The 24,735-nt window shown below is 36.0% G+C and overlaps 2 protein-coding genes across 2 annotated transcripts; one reads left to right on the forward strand and one right to left on the reverse strand.

The window, feature by feature from the left end:
- Positions 1–9,852: 9,852 nt before the first annotated feature.
- Positions 9,853–14,698, forward strand: LOC141611374 (heat shock 70 kDa protein, mitochondrial-like). Its single transcript, XM_074429897.1, has 6 exons — positions 9,853–10,106; positions 11,010–11,086; positions 11,192–11,270; positions 11,357–11,923; positions 12,169–12,789; positions 13,784–14,698. The coding sequence occupies exons 1-6, from the start codon at positions 10,038–10,040 to the stop codon at positions 14,405–14,407; spliced, it is 2,037 nt and encodes a 678-aa protein (XP_074285998.1). The 5' UTR covers positions 9,853–10,037; the 3' UTR covers positions 14,408–14,698.
- A 730-nt stretch (positions 14,699–15,428) lies between these two features.
- Positions 15,429–19,362, reverse strand: LOC141611375 (uncharacterized). Its single transcript, XM_074429898.1, has 2 exons — positions 19,142–19,362; positions 15,429–17,546 (listed from the first exon to the last, which is right to left on the reverse strand). The coding sequence occupies exon 2, from the start codon at positions 17,495–17,497 to the stop codon at positions 15,614–15,616; it is 1,884 nt and encodes a 627-aa protein (XP_074285999.1). The 5' UTR covers positions 17,498–17,546; positions 19,142–19,362; the 3' UTR covers positions 15,429–15,613.
- Between the last annotated feature and the right edge of the window lie 5,373 nt (positions 19,363–24,735).

A 24,735-nucleotide genomic window follows, 5' to 3' on the forward strand; every position in this document is an offset into this window, starting at 1 on the left:
AATTTGTATATTTCCAACTGGTCCACCTTAGTGAGATCAACCAAAATAACACAGAGTGAAACCGTAAACCGAAAACCTTATTTCTGCAGAACTTGATAACCGTAAACTTTAATGTGTCTAACATGACAAACTTCCACTTAAACTGAATTTCCTAAAAACCGAAACACCCATTTGAGCAATTAACTCAAGAAAGACCGTGGGTGGTAATTCCTTAGTAAGCGGATCCGCAAAATGGAGTTTGTATCAACATGTATAACTGACACCTTTTTCACTCTGAATTGTTTCTTAAACAAACATCACTTATATTGTTATTAGAAACTTTACAGTTGTACATTTGTCGCAAAATAACTTAAATGGTCTTTAAATACCGTACTAAATTTGCAGCCTCATGACAAATGTTCATAACCAACTAGGAGTCGAAATACCAAATGATCTCAACCTGAATCGATCTCCTATAAATAATGTTTTGTTCCAAATATAAATGACCAACAATATATTTGGCTGCCCTTAGTGGATCCAAGATCTTAATCCGTATTACCTTAATATTTGTCCAACAAACTTTAGAATGTACGCAATATTCAAACGCATACAAGCTAAATATATACCATAATACTTAAACACATTAAATATTTCCTGAGACACCTGAATTTAAGCATTAATGAATTTTTCTGAATATTTTCCTTAGGGCATTTGAGACTAATTTGTCTCCTTTACTGAAAGGGTATTAACTAGAAATATTTACTTACTCCCACTGAATCTTGAGTATCTACAATCATCTACCCATTCATCTAAAACAAATAAGATGACAGCAAGGCAGATTTGTAATCTTTATGACAGAAAACCTTACTTGAGATTTATTGGATGAATTCCCTTATTGTAGAAAATCTACTTTGAATCTATTGAATCAAAGTTCTAGTTACTGCACTGAATAGTTTCATCGATGTCATCATTAAGAGACAAATCTTTAACATTCATCCAATGTAACCGAAAAACCGAATATGCCAAAATATCCTTATAGTCATTATCAACAAAATGATCCTAACTGTCGCATTACCTTTTACACCCTTCTTGGTAACAAATTAATATTTGAAACCAATATATTTCATAACTTTAGGTAGTTATGTGGATCTTCTAATGAATTGGTTATTGAGATAGTTGAGTTTGTCCAACCAAATTGATCTTATAATCCTGTATAAGGAGACTTGAAACAATGTCAATTACCTTTTCTCCCACTCAAACTCAATATTCTCAATGAACCCCTTAATTTCCGTCTTAAATAGCTTTATTGTGGGATCATTACTTTATTACCCTTAAACCTTAAGTACTATTCAACAAAATAGTCATTGACTCTCCTTAAGTCCAACTATTAACCTTATGACTTTTAAACCTCAACCTTAATTAGTTGGACATACCGGATGTGTACATTATTTACACTATGATTAAGTAGTCAATGGTATTGTTAGAAATTTATCCAAAGATAGCTGCAATCTTAAGAACTTATAACTAAAGTAATATGGAATAGAATATGAATAATCACACTCCTTACCAGGCCTTAGGATCTTGTTTGTATACATACTACACTATCCATATTAATCCTCATATGGTGTAATAATATCAAATACTCCCTCCAATTCTATGTATTCTTCCCTTTGTTTATGGGCACGGGAATTAAGGAGAGTAATAAAATAAGAGTAAAAAGTTGGGTGGGGTTTGGTGATTGGAGGAGAAAAAGGATTACGCATCTGAGGTAGTACCTCAAACCTTGTAGTTTTTGAGCATACACACATTTTTTCCGAGCATATTGCCATTTATAAATATAGTTTTTGAGCAATATTATATTTTTTTAGTGTAATGTTTTAGTAAATGTGCTCAAAAACTTTATACTAAAGCAGAACTCAAAAACATTAAAATAAAACTCAAAAAATAAACAATAAGATGTATTACCTCAGATGTATAGTCTATGAACTGTGATTGGAGAGAGGGATGAATAATTATGAGTTAAATAAGGAATGGTGGGGCCAAAACTTTAAGAAAAGTAATAAAATATGAGTAAAAGTGTTGGGTGGAGTTTGGTGATAGGAGAGAGAAATGAATAAAATAAGAGTAAAAGTTTCCAAAATAAGAAAGGGGAAGAAAACCTGAATAATCCGTTTTAGGAAATAGGGAAGAATATATAGAATAGGAGGGAGTACAAGATCAAACTCCTCTAGAAATTCTTTAAAATAACCTTGATGTTGTTATCCTTAATATCATTTGCCAAAGTATTAACACTTATGATCAAAATGACATAATTATTCCTTTACTGAGAAAAATAACTCAGTCAAATATCACTGAAAACGTCAGGAACTTAAAACTTCTCACAAATGAGATTTAGATATCCATGCCTAAAATCCGTCTACAAATTAACATAATAATTTAAACCATTAATACTTAGATGTAGAATGGTTCACCTTTCCGTATATATGTTAATAATGAGACATTAAAAAAAAAACAATTTTGGTATCTAATCTTCTCCCTTTAACCCTTAAATATGAATATCCGAAATAAAGGGGTCAACAATTTCATTTTGACACAAAACTTTAATTTCCCTTTTAATGTGTCATACCGAAGAGAAATTGTAGTTTCATAATTCTTCTTTATATCTATTGAATTTTAGTGCAAGTTTACTTAAAAGAGATTCCAATCTAAACTATCTAAAGTTATCAAAAATGATAGGTTCACCCTTATTTGAATTAGGAAAATACAAAATTAATTATTTCTCAATAGACAAGAAACCAAATTTGTCCATACGAAAAATAACCCTTTTCACCTAAAGGCGGTACCGAAAGTATTTTTCACATACAAATAAAAGAATAAGTCATTAATGATAACTAAATTAGTTGACTGTCTCAAACTCAGATGATGACTTGCCCCAAATAGATGAATCTTTCATCATCACTTGGCTTGTCATATTTAGTTATACTTGCATCAATATATTTATGTGGGTGAAAAAACCAAATTCACCCACCAAACATGATTGGATATAAAAATTAATCTTAGACAAACCGAATGAGAAGTTTAACTTTACCGACACGCCAAGCGTTAAAACTGGTACTAGATTTTCCTTATGTGTCCAAACTCTTAACAAACTAACGACTACAAAAAAAGTCTAACTTTATGTTTGTTGTTATTTCTTTGAGTTTGACTTTTGCAGCTTCTTAATTAACTGAATTAACTTAACTGAAACTGAAACAATGCCCTTAAATATTTCTCTAAACTCGAATAATCACTAAACTCATGCATTTTGGATGTAATACTTCTCAAAGTTACATACCTTAGTCCTTACGATAACTTTTACCTTATGAGAAGCAGAATTATACATTCTTAAAGCAAGGTAAGATCACAGCAACCAGAGATAAAATTCACATTCTCTTATCATTCATTTAATAAATAGTTTCATCCGAATTGAGAATATAACTGAAATGACAGATATAATAACAATAAATGTCAAACTGAATGAACAAAACAACATCCTTATATTTTGAATAAATTCAAATAATTAAAGTGTCTTTTCGAAATTAATATTTAGTTACTAGACGTAAATATTAACTAGTTAAAGACATTACTCTTTAGTAATTGTAATCAAATATTGACGATAAACTCACATCGAATACTAAGCCTTCCTTTGGGTCGACTCAATATTCACATGAAAATCCGAATAATCGTCACATATTTATTACCCAACGTGTATATGTAATTCGGCCAAATAATGGCCTTCCTTTGGGCCGACCATTATTCGCATGAACTGCACACACTAAACCAAAAACTGAATTTATTCACCTTAAAAACGTTATGGGCATAATCCTTATGAGTGTCATAAACATAATGACACTCCCTTAACTTGATTTTCAGATTCAATATTGGCATCCCCATCATCACAAGATACCTAACACAACATTAAGTTTAGTCTTTGGACATAAAATTAACTTGTAAGTGGTCATCTTGGTGTAGTGATCAAGTATTAACAATAAATTAATGTCAAACATTAGCCTTCCTTTGGGCCGACTTAATATTCACATGGAAACCTTACAATTGTTACATACTTATCACCACAAGCATGACTGAATTTCGGCCAAATAATAGCCTTCCTTTGGACCGACCATTATCCGCATGAAACTCAATCACACACTGTAGTCATAATATTCTAAATCAGTCAACTTACACAATAGAGGTTACTTTGGCAACTTATTGTGTCGATCAAACAACCTAAAATATTAGACCCGTTATTATAAATCCGATTGGTCAATTATTAAATCTGAAAACATAAATTCTTAATCGATGTCGATGATCAAAGCTTTAGTGATAGGGATAACTATATCAATATATCCTTAGCCTTATAATTCCGTAACATATATTGACAATACAAAAAATACAAACCTTAGCTTTCATTTGTCGGCATTTAGACATTCAGTTGTCAACAGAATGTAACATAAAAACATTCCATATCAACATGAACCAATACCAAATTCCCACAAAATTGTGCTAATCTAGAATCCAATACAAAAGCAAAGTCTTCATGGATATAACACTCAAAGATTACGATTAGTATGCAACGTTCACGTACCATGTGCCTTAACTTGATCAAACCGAATTTAATACATAGGCCTTATTATAATCAAACCGAATTGTAAGCATGTGTCAAAACTAAAACACAAAACCCTTTCTGTATTAAATTCGTAAACAACAAAAAAAATGAGCTTAAATCTTGACCCATCACATGAACCAAATGTACATAATACATTAGTTAAATCCAAAACTTATATTACTTCCCATGAAAACATGGTCTTCAGATCAAAGGGCTAGAACTAGCCGCCATCGAAATTAAACCACCGAAAAAAAAAAACATACGAAAACTTTTGTCAACCAAGTAACCCATTCATTATACTGGATAGTGGATATTATGCATGATATCAACCCTATTTACTAATCAGATTCCATAATGATGGGATACAAATAACTGAATTCACCATGACCACCGAATTATGGTAAGAAACAAGATTAGTATTCCATTATAATTTATCAAAACTTCAATTGCCCAAATCCCCAAATCCCTAATCTCAGATAAAAATTAATCACTATCACAAGTAATTATGTGGAGCATGTAAATACGAGGGAGTTTGTTCCACTAAATAATTCATGAAAGCAAATCTTAAACCATACCATCCGAATTGTAAAATTCATGGATGTGTTGTATCAATCAAATCCATCCCAAATAATTTATTTTGAAGGTGGCTCTGATACCACTTGTTAGAATTAATCCGAATAGAGACCATAAACTTCATACTAAATTATTCGGTAAATACTAGCTGCGGAAGCGTACCTGATTACATGACTAGAGGTTGGAATAAACCGCCTGAAGGGACGGTCTTCAGAATTAGGTCTTCTAGTAGACACACATACCACAAAGATCTCTCTACTGATGGGATGGCTGGGAGATTAGGTTATTGTGTGCTACCAGGGACCATAACTCAGGTGACTTATATATAGTCTCCTTAATCTAATGCGCCCATCATGCATTAGTAACCTAATGGGTATCTACACAATTAAGATATCCGGCCCATACTTTATAAGACGTAATTAATATGTCCGTATTATATTATCCAGATGGATCACTATATTGGGCTAAACTTAAACGATAGCAAACAAATACAATCTGTATAATAGTGTGTCCACATAAATAATATTGGACCCAATATTCTTACAGGTGTGACTCAGGCCAATCTGGTATCTTTTTAGGCTTGAGCTATTGTCCGCGCTTCAAAAAGCCTGTGACTCGCCCCAAAAGGTCGTAGAGTACTTAGTAGGCCGGTTTGGGCTAAGTAGTTATCTCGAACACAAATTCTCATTTGCGACGGAGGGTATCCGTCACAAACTTGTGACGGGTACCATATTGTCTCACAAAAAACCCATAAGGGTGAGAGACAAAGCACATGGGGTGGGTGCCCACCTTGTCCCCTCTACCCATTTCTACTCACAAAATACCCGTCGCAATATCCGACCCGTCGCAAGGGAGACCCACTGTATCTCGAATATGGCATACTCCAAAAAAAATTGTACTATTAAATTTGATATTTTGATTATTTTTGTCCCTATAAAACGCAACGTTCCTCTATACAAGTGTTTCTTATCCGCGATAAAGTACGGTCATTTGAACAAGAAAGAAAAACCATTGCTAACTATGTACACTCTATAAAATACCTTGTATGCGCATTGACAGTGAACACGTATTGGAAATAATAAATGAAGATTACATATGCCAATTAACTTAATTGATAGTCATTAACATAGGTACTCGTAAGTCGTAACTTGTGTTGAATTATGTGAACGTCATGTAGCGCAAGTAACTCACATCACACAAAATAACATATTGACAAGTTAAGCGTGTTAAATGTCCTCAATATGCTAAAAAATCATCGATCCGAGCTCTTATTCAGTTTAATTGAGTTTCATCTAGTCTCATTTTTTTCTAAGGCTTGGGCCATTCAGTTTGACCCAAATTAGCTGATGGTCCAGTCCAAAAGTGGCAAAAATAATTTTAGTCTAGGTTTAAGTCACGCTTTGACTCAAATTTTGGCCCAACCTAACCGCATTTACTATAGATGGATAACTTTTTGAAACTTGTACTACAATATGTTAGAGTAATAATAAAACTAGTTTTAAACCCGTGAATTTCACGGGCGGTTCTATAATTAGATGATTAGCTTCAAGCTAATATTCCGTATATATATTGTTAATAAATTGAAAGACATATTAGCTAAAGTGAATCTTATATAAATATAAAACACAACAAATTAGAGCTAATTGTTTTTGTGAATATATTAGAGCTGGTTACATGTACAATTCTTATGCCAAATTATTTTAACAAAATGATAAGTTATTTAAAATATGACTGAGATAAAGACTTGTCGAAATTTGACCCAACCCACAAACCCGACCCGACCTCATTCATTTTTTTTTTCAGGGTAAAGACCCGAAAATCTTGACCCTGAAAGGCTGTAACCCGTTCGGTCCGAACGCAAAATGATACATTACTTTATGGTTAAAACCCGACCCGAACATGTCGCCTCGTTGGCTCAAAGATAAATCAAGATATTTATTAACATATTAATATTTATATATTATATTTAAAAAAAAATTAAAATATTATATTCATTATTTTAAATTCCAAAAACAATTAAAAAACAATTTTATATAACTTTTATAACCTTTAATAACACAATAAAATAATTCTTAAAATAACTTAATTTCTATAATTCTTTCACTATAATTAAGATAAACATTGAATAAGATTAAAATATTTATATTAAAAAGATTTACTTTTTTTTAAAAAAAAAGTTATAATTTACAAAAAGGTGTTAGTTACTAATTTCTGACCGGTATTATGACCCTAACCCGATTCGTAATCCGTATGAATCGACTCATATTTGACCCGACATGTATTTTAACTTGACCTATAGGCTGTATGGCTCGACTCGTTTGATAGGTCCACTCAGACATTTAGACAATTTAGAGGATATATAAGCTCGCTTAAATAGTGGAAAAAATGATCGGGGAAAATGTTTTCAAATATAACCACTCATAATCTAGAGTACTACATCTTCTATTGAAAAGTAAAAGTATAGTTATATAGATGACATTTACTCCATATTATAATTATAGTAAACCACCCTTTAATGGTAAGAAACTTACCCTTCTATACTCGTATATATACCCATTAAAAATTAATTGGAAAAAAAACAAAAACAAAATGTAGCATGTAAAATAATTATACACAAATTATTGAGTAAGACAATCTAAAACTATTTCCAAATATACATTTTTGTAAAAAAAAAGATTCAGATTTATTAACAAATAAACTGTCATTTTATTTAATGAGATCGTTTCACAAAATCACAAATTGTGAAATAAGATGGTCTTACAAGTCACACTATCAGACGGTCTATTATTATTATTAAAAAAAATTATTAATTAATAATGATAATAAATTTGTTTTCTTTTCACATTACGGAACCCTTCTCATAGTATGAGACCGTCTTATCACGTAATAATTATCGACAATCACATTAGCTGATGGAGTATCATTTTACCATAACTGTAGATATAAGATGGTTAAGACTTAAGAGTACGCTTATTTTTGGGAAGAATATCATCAATATAGGAATTAAACAAAATATATTAGTAATTTTGCGAATTTTAAAATATATTTCATGATCTTGTCTACATTTTAATAATTTGTTTTCTTTCTTTATAGATGATATTAGTACAGGTTAGGAATCACTAAATGCAAAAAAAGAAGGAATCTTTTTATTACAATGAATAATGATTTATCACTTATGAAGTCTAATTGATGTTTTTTTGTTGATGTCTATAAATGTGATATGTCATTTTTAGTGCTTTATTATCATGTCATGTCAGCGGTGAGTTAGAAGATTAATATATAGTATGATTTTAAAAAGAACAAAAAATAACTCTTGAAAATCCATGTGTATTCATTAAAATTTAAAACTGAAGTCTTTTTAACATAAATTATTATGTTCATGGGTACATGATTGAACATTATAAAATTGTTATTTACTTATGTCCTCATCTTTTGTTTTATAGAGCAATTTATACTCCTTCTATTCACTATATTTTTCCCTATTTCTTTATTCGGATTATTCGGGTTTTCTTCCATATTTCCTTTTTTGGGTTGATTTGTGTGGTCCAAATTAAATTGCTTGTGGGGTAATGTGTTTTGTGTGGTCCAAATTCATTTTCTTATTTCTTGTGCAAAAAGGAAAGGGGAAGAATATAGTGAATAGGAGGGAGTATGTGATCCATCATATCTGTTTTTACCAATTGTATAAATTTGATAAACTACGCATGTATTTAAGGGGTGGGCATCGGTCGAAGACCGGACTGGACCGACTGAAGACCGAAAAAACGTATTTAGGTGGACTGAACACCTGGCCTAAAAAATTTGGTCTTGGACCAAACCAAAACCGTATTTTTCGGTTCGGCCCGGTCTTGGACCAATTTTTTGTAATGTTTCATTTTGAAGTATATGATAATTAAAATTTAATTTCATTAAATCAAATAAACTAGTTGATTATAGTATCTTTAGCATATATAGCCACCAATATTAAATATATAATATTGATTTGAAAATAAAATACTGGATTACTTTACAAAGGTGCGAAAATTAGTTACAAAACACCTAAATTTGGGTTCACTCGGTTCGAAACTGAAACCAACCGTCTTGAATCGGACCGAACCGAAAACTGAATCTTCAGAAAGTTTGGACCGAATACCAAACCTAAGTGAACCCGGTCTGTGCTCAGTCCACACCAAATGGTCCGGTCCATTTTTCCTGTCCGGAGCTAAACTTTCTCAGCCTAATTTAAGGTTTTAGTGGACGATATTTGACTATTGATCTCATCCGATAAGTCATTAATTTTAGGGCCTAAAACCCAATTTGACCCCAAAAAGCCCGATCTAGTCCATCTGAAGTGGACTCACAAAATAAGTTTCGACATTTGGCTTAATTCGACCCAACTTGCATAAACAATCTGTTTATTTTGTCTTAGCCTGGTCCAACTGATAATCACTTTATTGAACTATATTGAGTTCAGCTTAGTTCAATTTTACTTAACTTGTACTTTATAGTTTAGTTCCATTCAATTTTTAATTTAATTCAGTTATTCCACATAGGTTCGCAACACGGGCCTATTAGGAAATACATGATTTTGAGCTTTGGACATGCCAACCTCAACTCTTGATTTTTTTTTTTTTTTTTTTTTTTAATAAATGAAAAACTCAAAACATTTGAGTCTTGGAAAACAAGAAAGGGCAAAAAAGTCTCTAGAAAGTTCGCAAGTCACAAGGTGGAGGTGCCTACAAGTTACATAAACCAACACCTCTCTTCATTTCTCCCTCTTATAAACCCTAAACCCTAAATCTGCACATCGTCTTCATTCATATATATAATCACCAATATTTCTCACCCCATTTCATCTTCAATGGCCGCCTCAACTATCCTCCGCAATCTTCGCCGCTGTGAACTTCGATCTATCGCACCTTTCAAATCTGTATACTTCCTTCTCTTTTTCCTCTTTTTTTAATTATTCATTTGCAATATGCGATTTCCGATTTCTGCAACTTTTTGTTTGATTGTTATTGTTAGATACTCTTTCCGCTTCAATCATTTGTTTGCTTTTTTTGTGATTTTTGATTGTAAGGAGTTTTTTAATTGAATGTAAACAAATGATTCGGAGAGAGGGAGTATATGATACTGTTTCTTAAATTCGATCTGAAATCGATCTTTTGATTGATTAGTTGTGACTGACTGTTGATTTTTACTGTTTGCTGATTACGACTTGTGATTTGTTTATATGTTTGTGGTTGTTGGATGATAAAGTTGCAATCTTGAAGGTTATGGTTTGGTTGTTTATTGTCAATTTTAGAAATTTGTATTTCCTAAATATTGAGTATCCATCTTTAAACTTAAAACGGGTCAAATATGTTAGATGAGACAACAACATCCCATCTCTTTTAATTGTGAAGGATAGTGTTATTTGGCTAGTACATATTGTGTTCTGAGAGCATTTGATCAATGGTATCCTAATTTGAATACGATGGATGTTGTTACTGTATAGTCATATTTTGAAAAAATATGAGCTTTTGGTATTAGCCATGATGGATTTGATTTTTTGTTTTGGTAGTAGTTTGGACGTTTATAGGAGTGATTTAGAAATGGGTCCTTTTATTGGTCATTTTGTGTTTTCAATTGAAATTCTAACGTCACTCATACTTGCGCGGCAAAAGTGAAGAACCTCTTGAGTAAGAAGGGGTTCAATTTTTCTGTATTTAGATTTACGAAGATGGTGTGCTGTCCTTGTTGTTCGCCGGACATCTTACTTGTTGAATTGGTGTAGAGAGTAGAGAGTAGAGACTAATAATTTGATATTGTGTTTATTTTTTAATGCTTCCAGATTATTGGTAATGGGGGTGCATCTACTGTCAGCCCATTTATGGGGCAAAGGTTGGCGAATCTGGTGAGACCGTTCAGGTATTAATATAAGTCCACTCCACTTCAATTTGTATTCTTCTTAATTGAACTTTGTATTATGAATGTTTAATTTGATCTTTGCTACATTGTTTGGTGTCTCAACAGTACGAGACCTGCTGGTAATGATGTCATTGGTATCGACTTGGGTACCACTAACTCTTGTGTTTCTATCATGGAGGGAAAGGTATGAGATGACCATGTTACGCATATTTCCACTACTAGTACTTGCTATCAACTGGCTGCTGATCTTTGGTGAAAACCTTTATGCAGACCCCCAAAGTTATTGAGAATGCAGAAGGTGCCCGTACTACACCGTCGGTTGTGGCCTTTAGTCCAAAAGGCGAGCTTCTTGTTGGTACCCCTGCTAAGCGTCAGTCTGTAACCAACCCTACAAATACTGTATCTGGGGCCAAGCGTCTAATTGGAAGGAAATTCGATGATGCACAAACACAGAAGGAAATGAAAATGGTTCCATACAAGATTGTGAGGGCTCCTAATGGTGATGCTTGGGTTGAGGCCAATGGCCAACAGTACTCTCCCAGCCAGGTCGGTGCCTTTGTTCTAACAAAGATGAAAGAAACTGCCGAAGCTTATCTTGGCAAAACTGTTTCCAAGGCCGTGGTTACTGTCCCAGCTTATTTCAATGATGCCCAAAGGCAAGCAACAAAGGATGCTGGGCGTATTGCTGGACTTGATGTTCAGAGGATTATCAATGAGCCTACTGCTGCTGCTCTGTCTTATGGCATGAGCAACAAGGAAGGCCTTATTGCAGTGTTTGATCTTGGCGGCGGTACTTTTGATGTGTCAATCCTTGAAATCTCCAATGGAGTATTTGAGGTAATCCTCTTTTTTTCTAGCGTGATTATTGCAACCTTAGTTCCTACAAATAGTTTACTGTAGACACCCACAATTGTGCGGACTTCTGCGTTCTTCGCTACACAAAATATGTCTAAAGCTTAACATAAGCTACTGGTTGGAATGGACTAAAATGGAATGATGTAAATAATGTGCGGGGATAGTGACAGTATTATGTTTTTATGGTGCCCAATGTTTCATAAATTGAAGCTACATGTTTTGTTCAGGTCAAAGCGACAAATGGTGACACATTCCTTGGAGGAGAGGACTTTGACAACACTTTGTTGGAATTTCTGGTTTCTGAGTTCAAGAGAACTGACGCCATTGACTTGAGGAACGACCGTCTAGCCTTGCAAAGGCTCCGTGAAGCAGCCGAGAAAGCCAAGATAGAACTCTCCTCCACCTCTCAAACTGACATCAGCCTCCCGTTTATCAGTGCAGATGCTTCTGGAGCAAAGCATTTGAACATCACGCTCACAAGGTCGAAATTTGAGTCCTTGGTTGGAGGTTTGATCGAGAGGACACGTGCTCCTTGCAAGAACTGTTTGAAGGATGCGGGTGTCTCTATTAAGGAGGTTGATGAGGTCCTCTTGGTCGGTGGTATGACCCGAGTTCCTAAAGTGCAAGAGCTTGTGCAAGAGCTATTCGGCAAGACTCCAAGCAAAGGAGTAAACCCTGATGAGGCAGTTGCTATGGGTGCTGCTATCCAGGGTGGTATTTTACGTGGAGATGTCAAGGAGCTATTGCTTTTGGATGTTACTCCTCTTTCGTTGGGTATTGAGACTTTGGGCGGTGTGTTCACCAGACTCATCAACCGAAACACCACCATCCCTACAAAGAAGAGCCAGGTACACCAGTTGCTTCCTTCTCTAATACACCTTATTTATATGCATTTTTTATTTGAAGAGTTGTTCTATACATTCCCCTTACATTTGAACTTGTCCATTGGTTGTGGTGCCGGTCTTTCAACCTATGTGATTATATTTCTTGAGGTTGTGTTTGGCCTTCTTCGGCTAAGTAATGGAAAGACTGGATGATGCGTTGCGCATAGGGGTGAGCAAATTTAGGTCCGGACCGAAAAAATGGACCGGACCGGACCATTTGGTCTGGACCAAACCCGGACCGAATTATTTTGGTCCGGTCCTCAATCCTCATTTTTTCAAGGTTTGGTCTTCGGTCCGGTCCGGTCCAAGACCGGTTAATTTAGGTCCGGACCGAATGGACCAAATTTCATGTTTTTAATGACGCAACATTAAAATATTAGGAATCAAATTACTATTTTATCTTTAAAAGACATTATAAATTAGTATTCTTAATGATTTTCATAAAAAGAGTCGTCTAATTATTTAAATACATTTTCTTTAGCGGAATTAAAATGTAATTATCCTATACAAAATAGTGCAAAAACTAATTTTAGGTCCATTTCGGTCCAAGACCGGACCGGACCAAATATTTCGGGTTTGGTCCGGTCCAAGACCGAAAGTTTTAGGTCCGGTCTTCGGTCCACTAAATTTTTATTGTCGGTCTTCGGTCCGGTTTGGTCCGGTTCGGTCCGGTCTTGGACCGATTCTCAGCCCTAGTCCGACTTGCGCATATAACCATTTTTTGAGAGCAGCTTATCAGCTTCAAAATGCTAAATATCCTATTGATAAGGTCGTTAATAGCCAACGATGTCTCTGATCCATTTTTATTCTGATCTCAGTGATGTTAGAATGTCCTATGTGCCTTTGATAATGCCAATTCTTACCGTTGCAGCTAATTAATTTACTCTTTTGGGGTCGGTGGTCTTTGAATCTTGGTTGTTATTTTCTGTTTTTAAATTGTACATTTCTTTTCCTATAGGTGTTCTCAACAGCAGCTGACAACCAAACACAAGTTGGCATCAAGGTATTACAGGGAGAACGTGAAATGGCATCAGACAACAAGATGCTTGGGGAGTTTGAACTCCAAGGCCTCCCACCGGCCCCACGAGGTCTTCCTCAAATTGAGGTGACATTCGACATTGATGCCAATGGCATTGTCACCGTCTCTGCCAAGGACAAATCCACCGGGAAAGAGCAGCAAATCACCATTAAGTCCTCTGGTGGGCTATCCGAGCAAGAAATTGAAAAGATGGTTAGGGAGGCTGAGCTCCATGCCCAGAAAGATCAAGAGAGGAAGGCTCTAATCGATGCTAGGAACACAGCCGATACGACTATCTACAGTGTGGAGAAGAGCTTGGGAGAATACAGGGAGAAGATTCCGAGTGAAGTTGCCAAGGAAATTGAAGATGCTGTGTCTACCTTGAGAGATGTCATGCAGAAGGACGATGTTGAGGAGATCAAGGCTAAGACTGATGCTGCAAACAAGGCTGTTTCGAAGATCGGAGAGCACATGTCCGGTGGTGGGAATAGCGGGGCTTCATCATCAGGCGGAAGCGGGGACCAGACCCCTGAGGCTGAATACGAGGAGGCAAACAAGAAGTAGATTTTGAGTTGTGACTGATGGTCGTGTTCACCATTAATGTGCGACATTGTTTTATCGTAAACATTAGCTTTAGGTTTGGTTTAAGAGTATAAAGGTTCCTCAAATTTTGTTTGCTTTTACGGAGTTCAAGAGAGTTGGTCTCTAATTCTTAGACCTGGACCATCTGGTGTATCAATACTGTCTATCAAAGTACTCCGTATTAGGAAATTGGCCAGTGTCTTTTTGGGACGGAAATAATTTGTATCGCCACTGATTTTACAAATTTATGTGAAGAATTTCACATTTAGCAAATTAGTTAACTTTTCTCGTATTGTCTTTCCTCTCGATATAATGCTCTTGGAGTAAATTAGGATTTCTGTTATCTGACGTGTTTCTGTGTGGTTGCTGATGTACAGTCTAGTAATGCAGGAACTAACGTTACCAGGCAAAATAACTCGCGTATCTGTAGAACGGACAATTAGGCAAGCAAGAAAAGGTGGTAGTCCGAGAGCCCTAAAAGGCCTATTCTGCAAAATGGAGCTCAACAGAGTTTGCAAAAACTGATGGCTCTTCCAATTTTGTTTTCCTTTTTAAAGGAAACATGAATGCGGTTTCTGTTATATTGACCCGTCTAAGTTTATCCCTCTATAGTTTTACTATATAAGTTGGCTGACAAGTCGTTTGAGCTTAGTTCATAGTTTGTTTCATCCATATTGAAGTATGGGCTCCCGGGTCAATCGAATGTAACAAAATTTGAAAAAGAACAAATCTGAGACGGAAGTTTTGGGGAAGGGTGGCATGGCAGGTTTGGGCGGACTTTGGGAGTGGTTCCCTGGAGCTTGGCTTTTGATTTGGTTGTTTGCCCTTTTCGACTGTTGTAGTTGTGCCCATTTTCTCCTCCTGGTGCGCTTCTCTTTTTAGGCGAGATGCATCCCTGATACTTCGGGTGATTGTTGCATGTTTGTAATCCCATCGCTTTTGTCCTAAATTAAACTACTAATACACAAAGGGTCTTTACAGCACATAAATTACTCCGCAACAAGACACAAGAACACTTGGTTGAGCTTAAAGATCAAATGTAGCTTCAGAAAGTTTGTGCTCATTAGTCATATATAAGTTCCTAAAGATAGTCTACTACTATGCCATTCGCCAGCAAACTACATGCGGCTTCCTCTAAAATAAGTTAATAGCAACTGAGACAAAAAGGACCCATAAGACAAAAGTCGACTAAGAGGATGAGCTTGGCATGGTGCTCACTTTCTTCAGAAGTCCTCGTATCTCATTCTCCAACGTTGCTTTCATCTCAGACGAGAGGTTATCCCCCGATTTCTCCAGCATGGACGTCATCATCTCAAGCTTCTGTCTTATCTGACCAAGGGACGGCCCATTATCAGCCTGCACTGTGTCAGGCTGAGAAGCTGAATCGAGATTGGTGTTCAATTGACCTAGAGGAGTGGGTGGATTTGGGCCCACATTCGGCAGACATACCTCCAATGAGATGGGTTTTGCATTTGTCACATTAGGCATATCATCAGCATAGGTTCCGTCCTTTCTCCTCCTCCGCCTCTTCTTTTTCTCAGGATTCCCATCCGGGTTTGGATTAGCGGTAACTGTTGTCCCTTTCTTCCTTCCTCGCTTTTTCGGACCTGGCACACCAGCAAGTACAAAGGGGTCCTCCATCTGAGAAGCATCTGTCAGCTCATTGGTGTTTTCGGACTTACCATTTGAATGTGCTATACTGACCGCCTGCTTATTTCCGGATGACAACAAGATGGCCGCTTCATTTCCCTGAGACAAATCTAGAGATGATGTAGTTGGAGCAACACTCACATTAACATCATAAAGAGAAGCAGAAACCAAATTTGTCGAACCATTTGCAGTCTTTTCCTTCCTCTTTTTCTTCTTTGGTTCAGGCTTCGAATTATTCGGACTTCCTGCCGGAATATCCTGAACCTTGTCATCATACACAATAGAAACATTTTCTTCAAGTGCCTCTTTCACCAATTCCTTTTCTGTCCTGTCCACTTTGGAACTAGACTCGTCGTGAAATACAGAAGAACGGAATACATTGAAGAATATGAAAATAGCATCAAAATGGTCATTCTCACAAGAATGGAGACAATCTAAAGCTGCCGAGTGAAGTTCTGAGAGTAATTCACCAGAAGACGCTTTTATCTGCTGCAGATTATCAAATGAGGGAAAAGACTTTTTCGACCCGTTTTTCCTTTTCCTTTTGCTTCCACTCCTTGAAACACTTGGCGACGACTTTTGCATATTACTACCTTCCCCATCTCCAGGAACAGCAGAATGTTCTCTATGGAAACCTTTCGTACTTTTTGACACGTTGCTTAGGTTCACGTACGGAGGGGACAGATATTTACTCCTTTTACGCTCTCTTAAGTCAGCAAGTCTTTTCGATTCTGTCTGTCCCTCAACATTTTCGGCAGCCAAAGTTATCCCATTTATAGCAGATGTGCACTTGGAAAGGGTAGGGGGAGAACTAAAATTAGTAGCACCATCAACCTTATCTTCATCCACGGTGACTTTGGTCTTAATTTCAGCCTTATTTTCCTGATTTTTAGCAGCATGAAACTCCTTAGTTTCATCCTCACAGGTCGTAGGCAAAAGCATTACAGGAGCGTCAAATGCCATAACTTCTTCCTTAACATCATCGTTTCTAACTTGAGAATCATCATTTAAACTCTCATTAGACACTAAAACACTGCCTAGTTCAGAAACACGAGTATTTTGGCTCCCCTCCATAGGGATGCTTATTTCTACAGCAGGGACACCTACATATTCATCCCTGAGATCATTTTTCCTTTCAGAATCGTCATTTAGCATTTCCATGGCTCCTAAACCATTGCTTACTTCTGAAACATAAGTCTGCTGGTTATGGCCCGTCACGCATGCTTCCAGACCTGAAATACCCATATCTACAGCACTATTTAGAAGTGAAACGCCAGTCCCGTGGTCGTCCTCCATTGAAACAACCCTATCTGCAAGCATGACATCCTCGTTTCTTACAAAATCATCAATTGGCGTTTCATCAGATACCGCAACACTGCCAATCTCAGATACATTAACCTGCTGGTCACCCTCCACAGCCATGCCACTTTGTATTTTCTATATGCAGGTTATACTAGTTCAGGTAATAACCCTGCAAAAGCCACAGTGCAAGCCCAAATACGAAGAGTCAAAATCTGAAAAGCATCAGCGGCAATGTGGCATATTTCAATAACAGTGCATCAAGAACAATCTAACATAAGCAGTTTTCAGTTTTCACCGCCCCTCAACTCGAGTTGGATAAGCGAGTACATTAATTGGGCAACATGACATCATTTAATGAAGGAACTCGACAAGGATATAGATAATCTTAACATATCAGTATATCACAATAACAAATCATGTGGAATAACATTATAGGTAACTTGAATATGACACATATCTAAGAAACACGCTTCCTGAAGAGTATGCCCTTGTTTGGATGAAGGAATTTGGAAGGATAGATAAGGGGAGAAATGAAAGAGGACAACTTTCCTTGTTTTGATAGAAAATTGGAGGGGAGGAAAATGGCGAGATCTATTTTCCACATCTAGGTCAAATTAAAAAAAACCTCCAACATATGAAGGATTCGGAAGGAAAACACCAATGCTCTAATTCCGCTCCCCTTTCCTCCTAATATATATATCCAAAAAAGCAGTAGATGTTTTCAGTAAAGCTGAGAGCCTTAAACCCCACCCCCCTTTCACTCTTCAATGCAAATTCACCGGAGTTGATCCACAACGCAAATTAGACACTGATCCATGAAGAAGACACTATACTAAAAAAAAGTTATGCTCACTACAAGAATTAATGCAAAAGGCTCTTCCAAAACCTTGATCCAAATGATTTAGCAGTCATGACAATTTTGCAATAAAAGTGCAAATCAGCTTCAAAAACAACGATAAATTACACTTCGACACAGGAATCAATCAAAATAATGATATGCTACACGAAATCAACAACCAGATGTTCTAATTATCAGACAAGTGAAACAGTACTAACCTTTACAATCAGCTCCCCATTCTTTTAAAACTTTACAAGTAGTTCACAACGAATCCAACTTTACAGAAGTTCTAAGTCGAAAACTAACAACAATACGACCAAAATCGACAAATCGTAAAGAATCCTCCTTGAGGGTGAAATTCGTAGCAGAAAGCAATCATACAACTGACAGTACTGATTTTTAACAACTAACACAGTTAATCATGCTTTTACAGAAGACTGACAACTGACATTTGTGGGTCAAAATCTTTTGACCGTTGACTTGACTATAACCTAAAATCCCAAGTTCACCTTCTTTTTCCTACACAAATAAGACCAATTATGCCACTGTAGCATAATCAGGCAAAATCACATTTTCATAAACCCTAGACCAGTATTTCTACACAAAAATTTACAGCCAAACAGTAGTTCTATAATAACAACGACATTAGCCCAGTGTCTCAATGGCTCTCGCAAAGGAGAGTCGGATATACGCAGCCTAAACCCACAAACCCAAAAAAGCTAAACACAAAAAAAAACACACACACACACAATATAACAAGAAATGTGACAAAATATATACAAAGATTAAAACTTTACCCAGAAAAACAATCAAAGTTTTAATCTTTTAACCAAATAATGAAATTAACACACGAATTAGCAAAAGATAAGCAGAAAACAACAAGTAACAGTAAAATTAAGAGAGAAAAAGGAGGGGATTTCTCATACCAGTAAGAAAATAATAGGCAGAATAATTAATTTGAAATGGGGAAAATGGTAGATGAAAATATAATGGAGAGAATAAATAAGGGGTAGCTTAGAAATGGACAAATTGTGAGATTGGATAGGGACTAGGGGAGTGTTATAGAGTTTCTGGATTTATTTTTGCATTAAAACACAACAATGGCAATTTGCCACCAACACTAGTGTAACTTTGACACTTGTTTTGTGACCATTGGATTTGGGAATGTTATAATTTGTTTTTTTTGTGGATGAGAAATAATTCCATTGAGGTCAACTTTTTTTAGGGACCTTTTGAGATCATGGTAAGAAGTAAGAACAATGTGAGTAATCACTATTTTAATTATCAAGCAAATCTCATTAAAGACATGCATATCTCTCACAAGCTAAATACGTGTTAAGTAATACTCAGTATTCTGCTTTTGTTTTATCTATTCATTTGGGTATTATTTGACCCGTATTCAGCTTGTAACAGGTATGTCCGACTTCAATAATAATTTGTGTTTAATTATTTAGATTTGCATTCTTTATAAAAAAATTATGACACGCAATTAATTGTGATTTTAAAATACGATTTAAGTTTGGTTTTACTGAAATGTCTTAATCACCTTATTTGACACAATGAAAGGGTAAAATGTCTTACCAACAATATTAGCTCAGAAATAATCACTTCTTTTTAAGATGAGATTATTTAAAAAAAGTGTATCTATTATTTTTTGATAAGATTATAGAGAGGGAGAATTGCACAACGGAATAGTATTATTAATGGGTTCTCGTTCTAATTCAATACATGGGTGTATATATAATAAACTCTATTAGCATAACCCCTAGACGATAGCCGGCCCTAATGGGCCAAATATCCTAATACCCTCCGGCAATCGTAAAGGCAGTACATAATACGAACTTTACGATTGGAGAAATACAAAGAAAAAGAAAAAAAATGAAATCTTCAATCTTCATCTTCTTCGATCTTCATTAATCTTCTTCGTCTTCAAAGGTAGGTAAGAAACGAGTATAAGACTCGTTAAAATTTATTCGAACAAGAACGTTAAGTTTTTCGGACTTGTCGAATATGAGTTAATTTGCAGGAACACTAATCGAATCTAACAAATATCAATAAAACAAAAAATTATCCGTCTATTTCAAGATCGGGAGAACGTTACTTTTTTGGACTCAAAATAAATCAAGTACCACCTTAAACGACGTTGAATGATATTAATCGGATTTCAAAAAAAAGAAATTGGTTTTTTCAACACACTTGACTATTAGGAATAGGGCAGAAAGACGACGCACCATATGTACTAGGATATGTCCCTGTACTTATGTAGAGTCAAAATCCTCTCCATTTCTTTTTAAGAAATGGAGAGGTCGTTACCTATCAACGGTGCACATTGTATCTGATCAACATCGAATGGTTTACGATTTATGCATAAAAATAAAGGGTTAATAGAGTATAGAAGATATAATATTATTAAATGAGTTTGTGAGAGGAAATGGAGATAATCATTGTTGATTTATGTATACCAATGCCTCTTGATCAAAAGGTAGTATTTCTTTTTCTCAAAAAAAAAAAGAAAAAAGGTAGTATTTCTTTGGCCTTTTTTTTTAAACTAAAAAAATAAATTAGATTGATAGTAATGAGCGAGATCCCGTCAGCGGGTGTTTTACATTATCGAATATTAACCCACTGGCTATAATACTACAAGTTTCTGGTTATGGGTAACTCGGTCGAGTAGGGCTTACTCGGCCGAGTTGGCTGTCGGGCATGTTAAGTTGGGTTCTGGAACGTCATAACTCGATCGAGTAGGTTAGTGCTCAGTTGAGTTGGGCTTAATCGAGTAGGTTTTGTACTCAGTCAAGCTGGCGGTCTGACGGGGTTTTATCCGCGGTTTTGATTTTAATGATTGGGGAAGTATATAAAGACGTTTCAGCAGTTCTTAATCTTTTTCTAATCATTTCTTTTAAAACCTAAACTACGTACAACTTCTCTAATCATTCAAATCATCACTAAGTCGAATTTAAGGGTTTTTTTACATTGTTCTTTCGCGGCGATTCTTTGGTAAGCATCGTACTTTTGTCCTTATGGTTATAGTGCTATCATTGTTAAACACTAATTAGATTTATTGGCGATTTAAGGTAGATTTTGATGATATGATATGTGTATAGGTGACAAAGTTCGTATAAGAGCCTTTCTGACTTTGTTGTTATGATTGTCCGGATTGCAAATAAGGTAGGGTTTTCCCTACTCAGTTGATTGTGTAATTTTTATGAGTATTGCGGTTGTTATTGCTTGTTTACCATTGTTGTTGATGTTGTGGAGATTGGTTGGAGGAGATGGTAATGGTTGTGGTTGAGATTGTTTTATGAGCCATGTCGAGAGATGGTCTCATTCCCATATTCGCCTCTTGTGTCTCTGGTCACAAGAGGGATGTGCACATTAATGATATGGGTTCGCTCGTTGCGATGAGCAGGAATTTGGTGGGCAAGGCTGCGGTCCCCCACTAGCGGTGTGGGTTTCCTGTTGCGATGGGTAACCAGTGATTGGTGGTTGTTAGAGTTGGTGATTGACTGATTGCAGTATTATATTTGTTTCCGCTGCGTACTTTGTTGGTTATACAGTTGACTAACCCCGTTTTATGTTTTCAAACTGTGGTGATTCATTCGGGGTTGGGAAATAGTTGGCTTAGCATGCGATGATGGTTGATGGAATAGCTTGCGGGACGTAAACGAGCGCTGTCATTACTAGTCGTCATAATGCTTTAGCTGACAGTAGTTTAATTTGAGACTTTTTTTTTTCAGTTGTACCTTTTCTTTGGAGTTGTTTTGAAAAGTGTAAACCTTATTACTCAATTTATTTAACTCGTTCTTTATTGTTACTATGATGCGTACTACCTCGGGTAACCGAGATGGTAGCACACCTATATGCTGAGGTGGTCTTTGATAAGACACTTTGGTATATGGGGGTGTTACACCTGCGAGATAGCGGAAAATTGTATTTAGGCCTCAAGAGCGTGAGGCTCTGATACCATGATAAGATTATAGAGGGGAGAGAAATGCATAAGGGAATCGTATTATTGATGGGTTCTCATTCTGATTCGATACATTGGTGTATATATATATATATAAACCCTACTAGCATAAACCCTAGACGATAGCCGACTCTAATGGGCCTAATATCCTAATATTTTTGTGCGAAATTATGAGAGTTTTTGTCTTCGCTTCAAGTAAAATCATTTAACTTCTTACTTTGAAAAGACATTCACTAATACAAACAAATTGAATTGACAAATGAGCCAAATACAAACAAACACGAATATATTATTTATGGACCAAGTACGTAAAACACTTGAGTGCGTGAAAAGAAACCTAACAAATAAGAGTGCGGAAAGTTGATATAACAAATATTCTTCTTGGACCTTGATGAATAATGTGTGCGATAGTACAACTATAGTAGGTGGTTTTTTAAGGGCTTGAATCGAATAGAGCTAGAGCCTCTCTTTTAGAAAGTACTAGTTGTTCGCGTGCCATACCCCAAGATATTTATACCAACGTAGTTTAATTCTTTGAGCATAGCAAGATCATGAAAGTCATCGCAAAAAGCATGTGCAATTGAAACCATTTTTTTCTTTACGACCGTCTCTATTAAGGGTCCAAACGCAATATTGAGATCTGAATCATTATCAAAATTTCATCCTAGTTATATAATATAAATCTTTGTCTTTGAGAGATTGGATCTACATTCGTCAAGGTTGTACCATAAGAGACCCGAAGTTCCTTTTTTGAGTGATGTAATCGGAGTAAAAACAAAAGAAAGCCAAGATTGGTATCATGGCTTGAAAAACTTAAGTTTTAGCATTCAATATCAAACAATAGGTGTTTAATTCCAGTCTGATATCAAAAATTATGTATGTAATAGTTTATATGTTATAGCTAAATTTTATAAGAATGGTGGCAAAGCATGAAATTAACCACCCTAAGAATCTTAGTTGAGTGTGCATTTTAGAAATAGCTTTTGGTTCAATAGCAATGTAAGAATCTTGGGGTACGATATCGAAGATACTTAAATCGGCGATTTTCTGGATATGCCTTTTGTAGTGTGTATATTACCTATTGATCGAAATATAGCAATATATTTAGCTAAGAGAATTTGGATGTTTTATCACTATTTTCGTTAATGCACATGTGAATGATCGAGCATGGTGTGTAATGATCATTTAATCAATCTCTATTTTCTGGGTCATGCTGATTGTTATTTGCTAGTATTGCTATTAGCAAATTCCAAAATGTTTGCAAATGAACATTCCCATATATATCATGCTTATTTAAAAAACAAAACAGATTGGAACCTACGCATAACCTTGATAAAGATTTCATTACCATTATAAATGATGTTTTTTTCATAACTGGAAAATTCTTTTTTCTTTCGTTTTTGTTCGACTACATTATGTAGATACCTCGTTTCTGCACCTCTTGCAAACCACCCGGTGATGATTGGGCCGCATGTTTGGTACGCGGAACGATTTGTGACAGTTCGTAAGATTATCGTCAAGTGATTGCTCAAATATTAATGTCTACCTCTTAGTTGTCATCTACGTCCCGATCTACGGTCGTTTTGATAAATTAGAGTACATTCGGAGTCCGGGCCTAAAACCGTCTCCATTTTCTGATAACCGTTAAATCCCGAGTCAGAATGTTCTGGAATGTTCCGGATATTTCTATTTCATATTTCATAAATTTTATCTTTTGGTAAACAATTTCCCGTAAATATTCACATAAGATATTAAGGAAAACCGAATTATTTCTGTCCTACCATAACTCAAACACGGAAATCTTTCTTCCGCAGGAGGAAACCCCTTGGGAACAAACGCAGCAGGTGCTGCGCCTCTTCCAAGAGACGCAGTGGATGCCGCGCCTCTTCCCAGGCCCTTTTCTGCGTATTTCTCGTATCTTTTTCATATCTTTCCGAGATTCACTTCCAATGAGTCTCCGAAACCCTAATTCCTCCACGTGAGTAGTATAAATAGGAGCCTTCGCTCCTCGTATTTCTCACGCGAGTGTCCGCCCTTCTCTTCTCCCTTTGCATTCTAGACTTTGTTCTTACTTTTGGCGTCTACTGCTTGAACATTCGACCACGTAAGCTCGGATCCTTCTGAGTACCAGCCTCCCCGTTTGCTTGACCGACCAATTTGACCAACTACACACCAATCAACTTAATTAACTTAATCGTTTTCCTCTTACGAGGGCACTTTCTTTGCATTCGCGTCGAGCATTACTAATCGATATCTTAGTCCTTCTCGTTTCGTCAACATGTAAGTCTGAGGGTGTAAATTCCTCTTTTATTTATTGTATTTACTTTTTGTATCATCAATTGTAAGGTTTATGTCGAAAATACCATTAAAACCGATTTCTAAAAACCATGCTTTAAAACCTCTTTTTACGGATTTCCAGTAGATAACCGTCGAGAAAGGACGCAGCAACTGCTGCGCCTCTTCGAAGGAGCGCAGTACCTGCTGCGCCTCTTCGTGAGGCTGCCGCAGTTCCTGCTTCCTTTTTTCTTCGTTCGTCCTCTGTTGTTCGTCAAG

Source organism: Silene latifolia, chromosome 11 (assembly GCF_048544455.1).
Source record: "Silene latifolia isolate original U9 population chromosome 11, ASM4854445v1, whole genome shotgun sequence".
NCBI classification, from domain to species: domain Eukaryota; kingdom Viridiplantae; phylum Streptophyta; class Magnoliopsida; order Caryophyllales; family Caryophyllaceae; genus Silene; species Silene latifolia.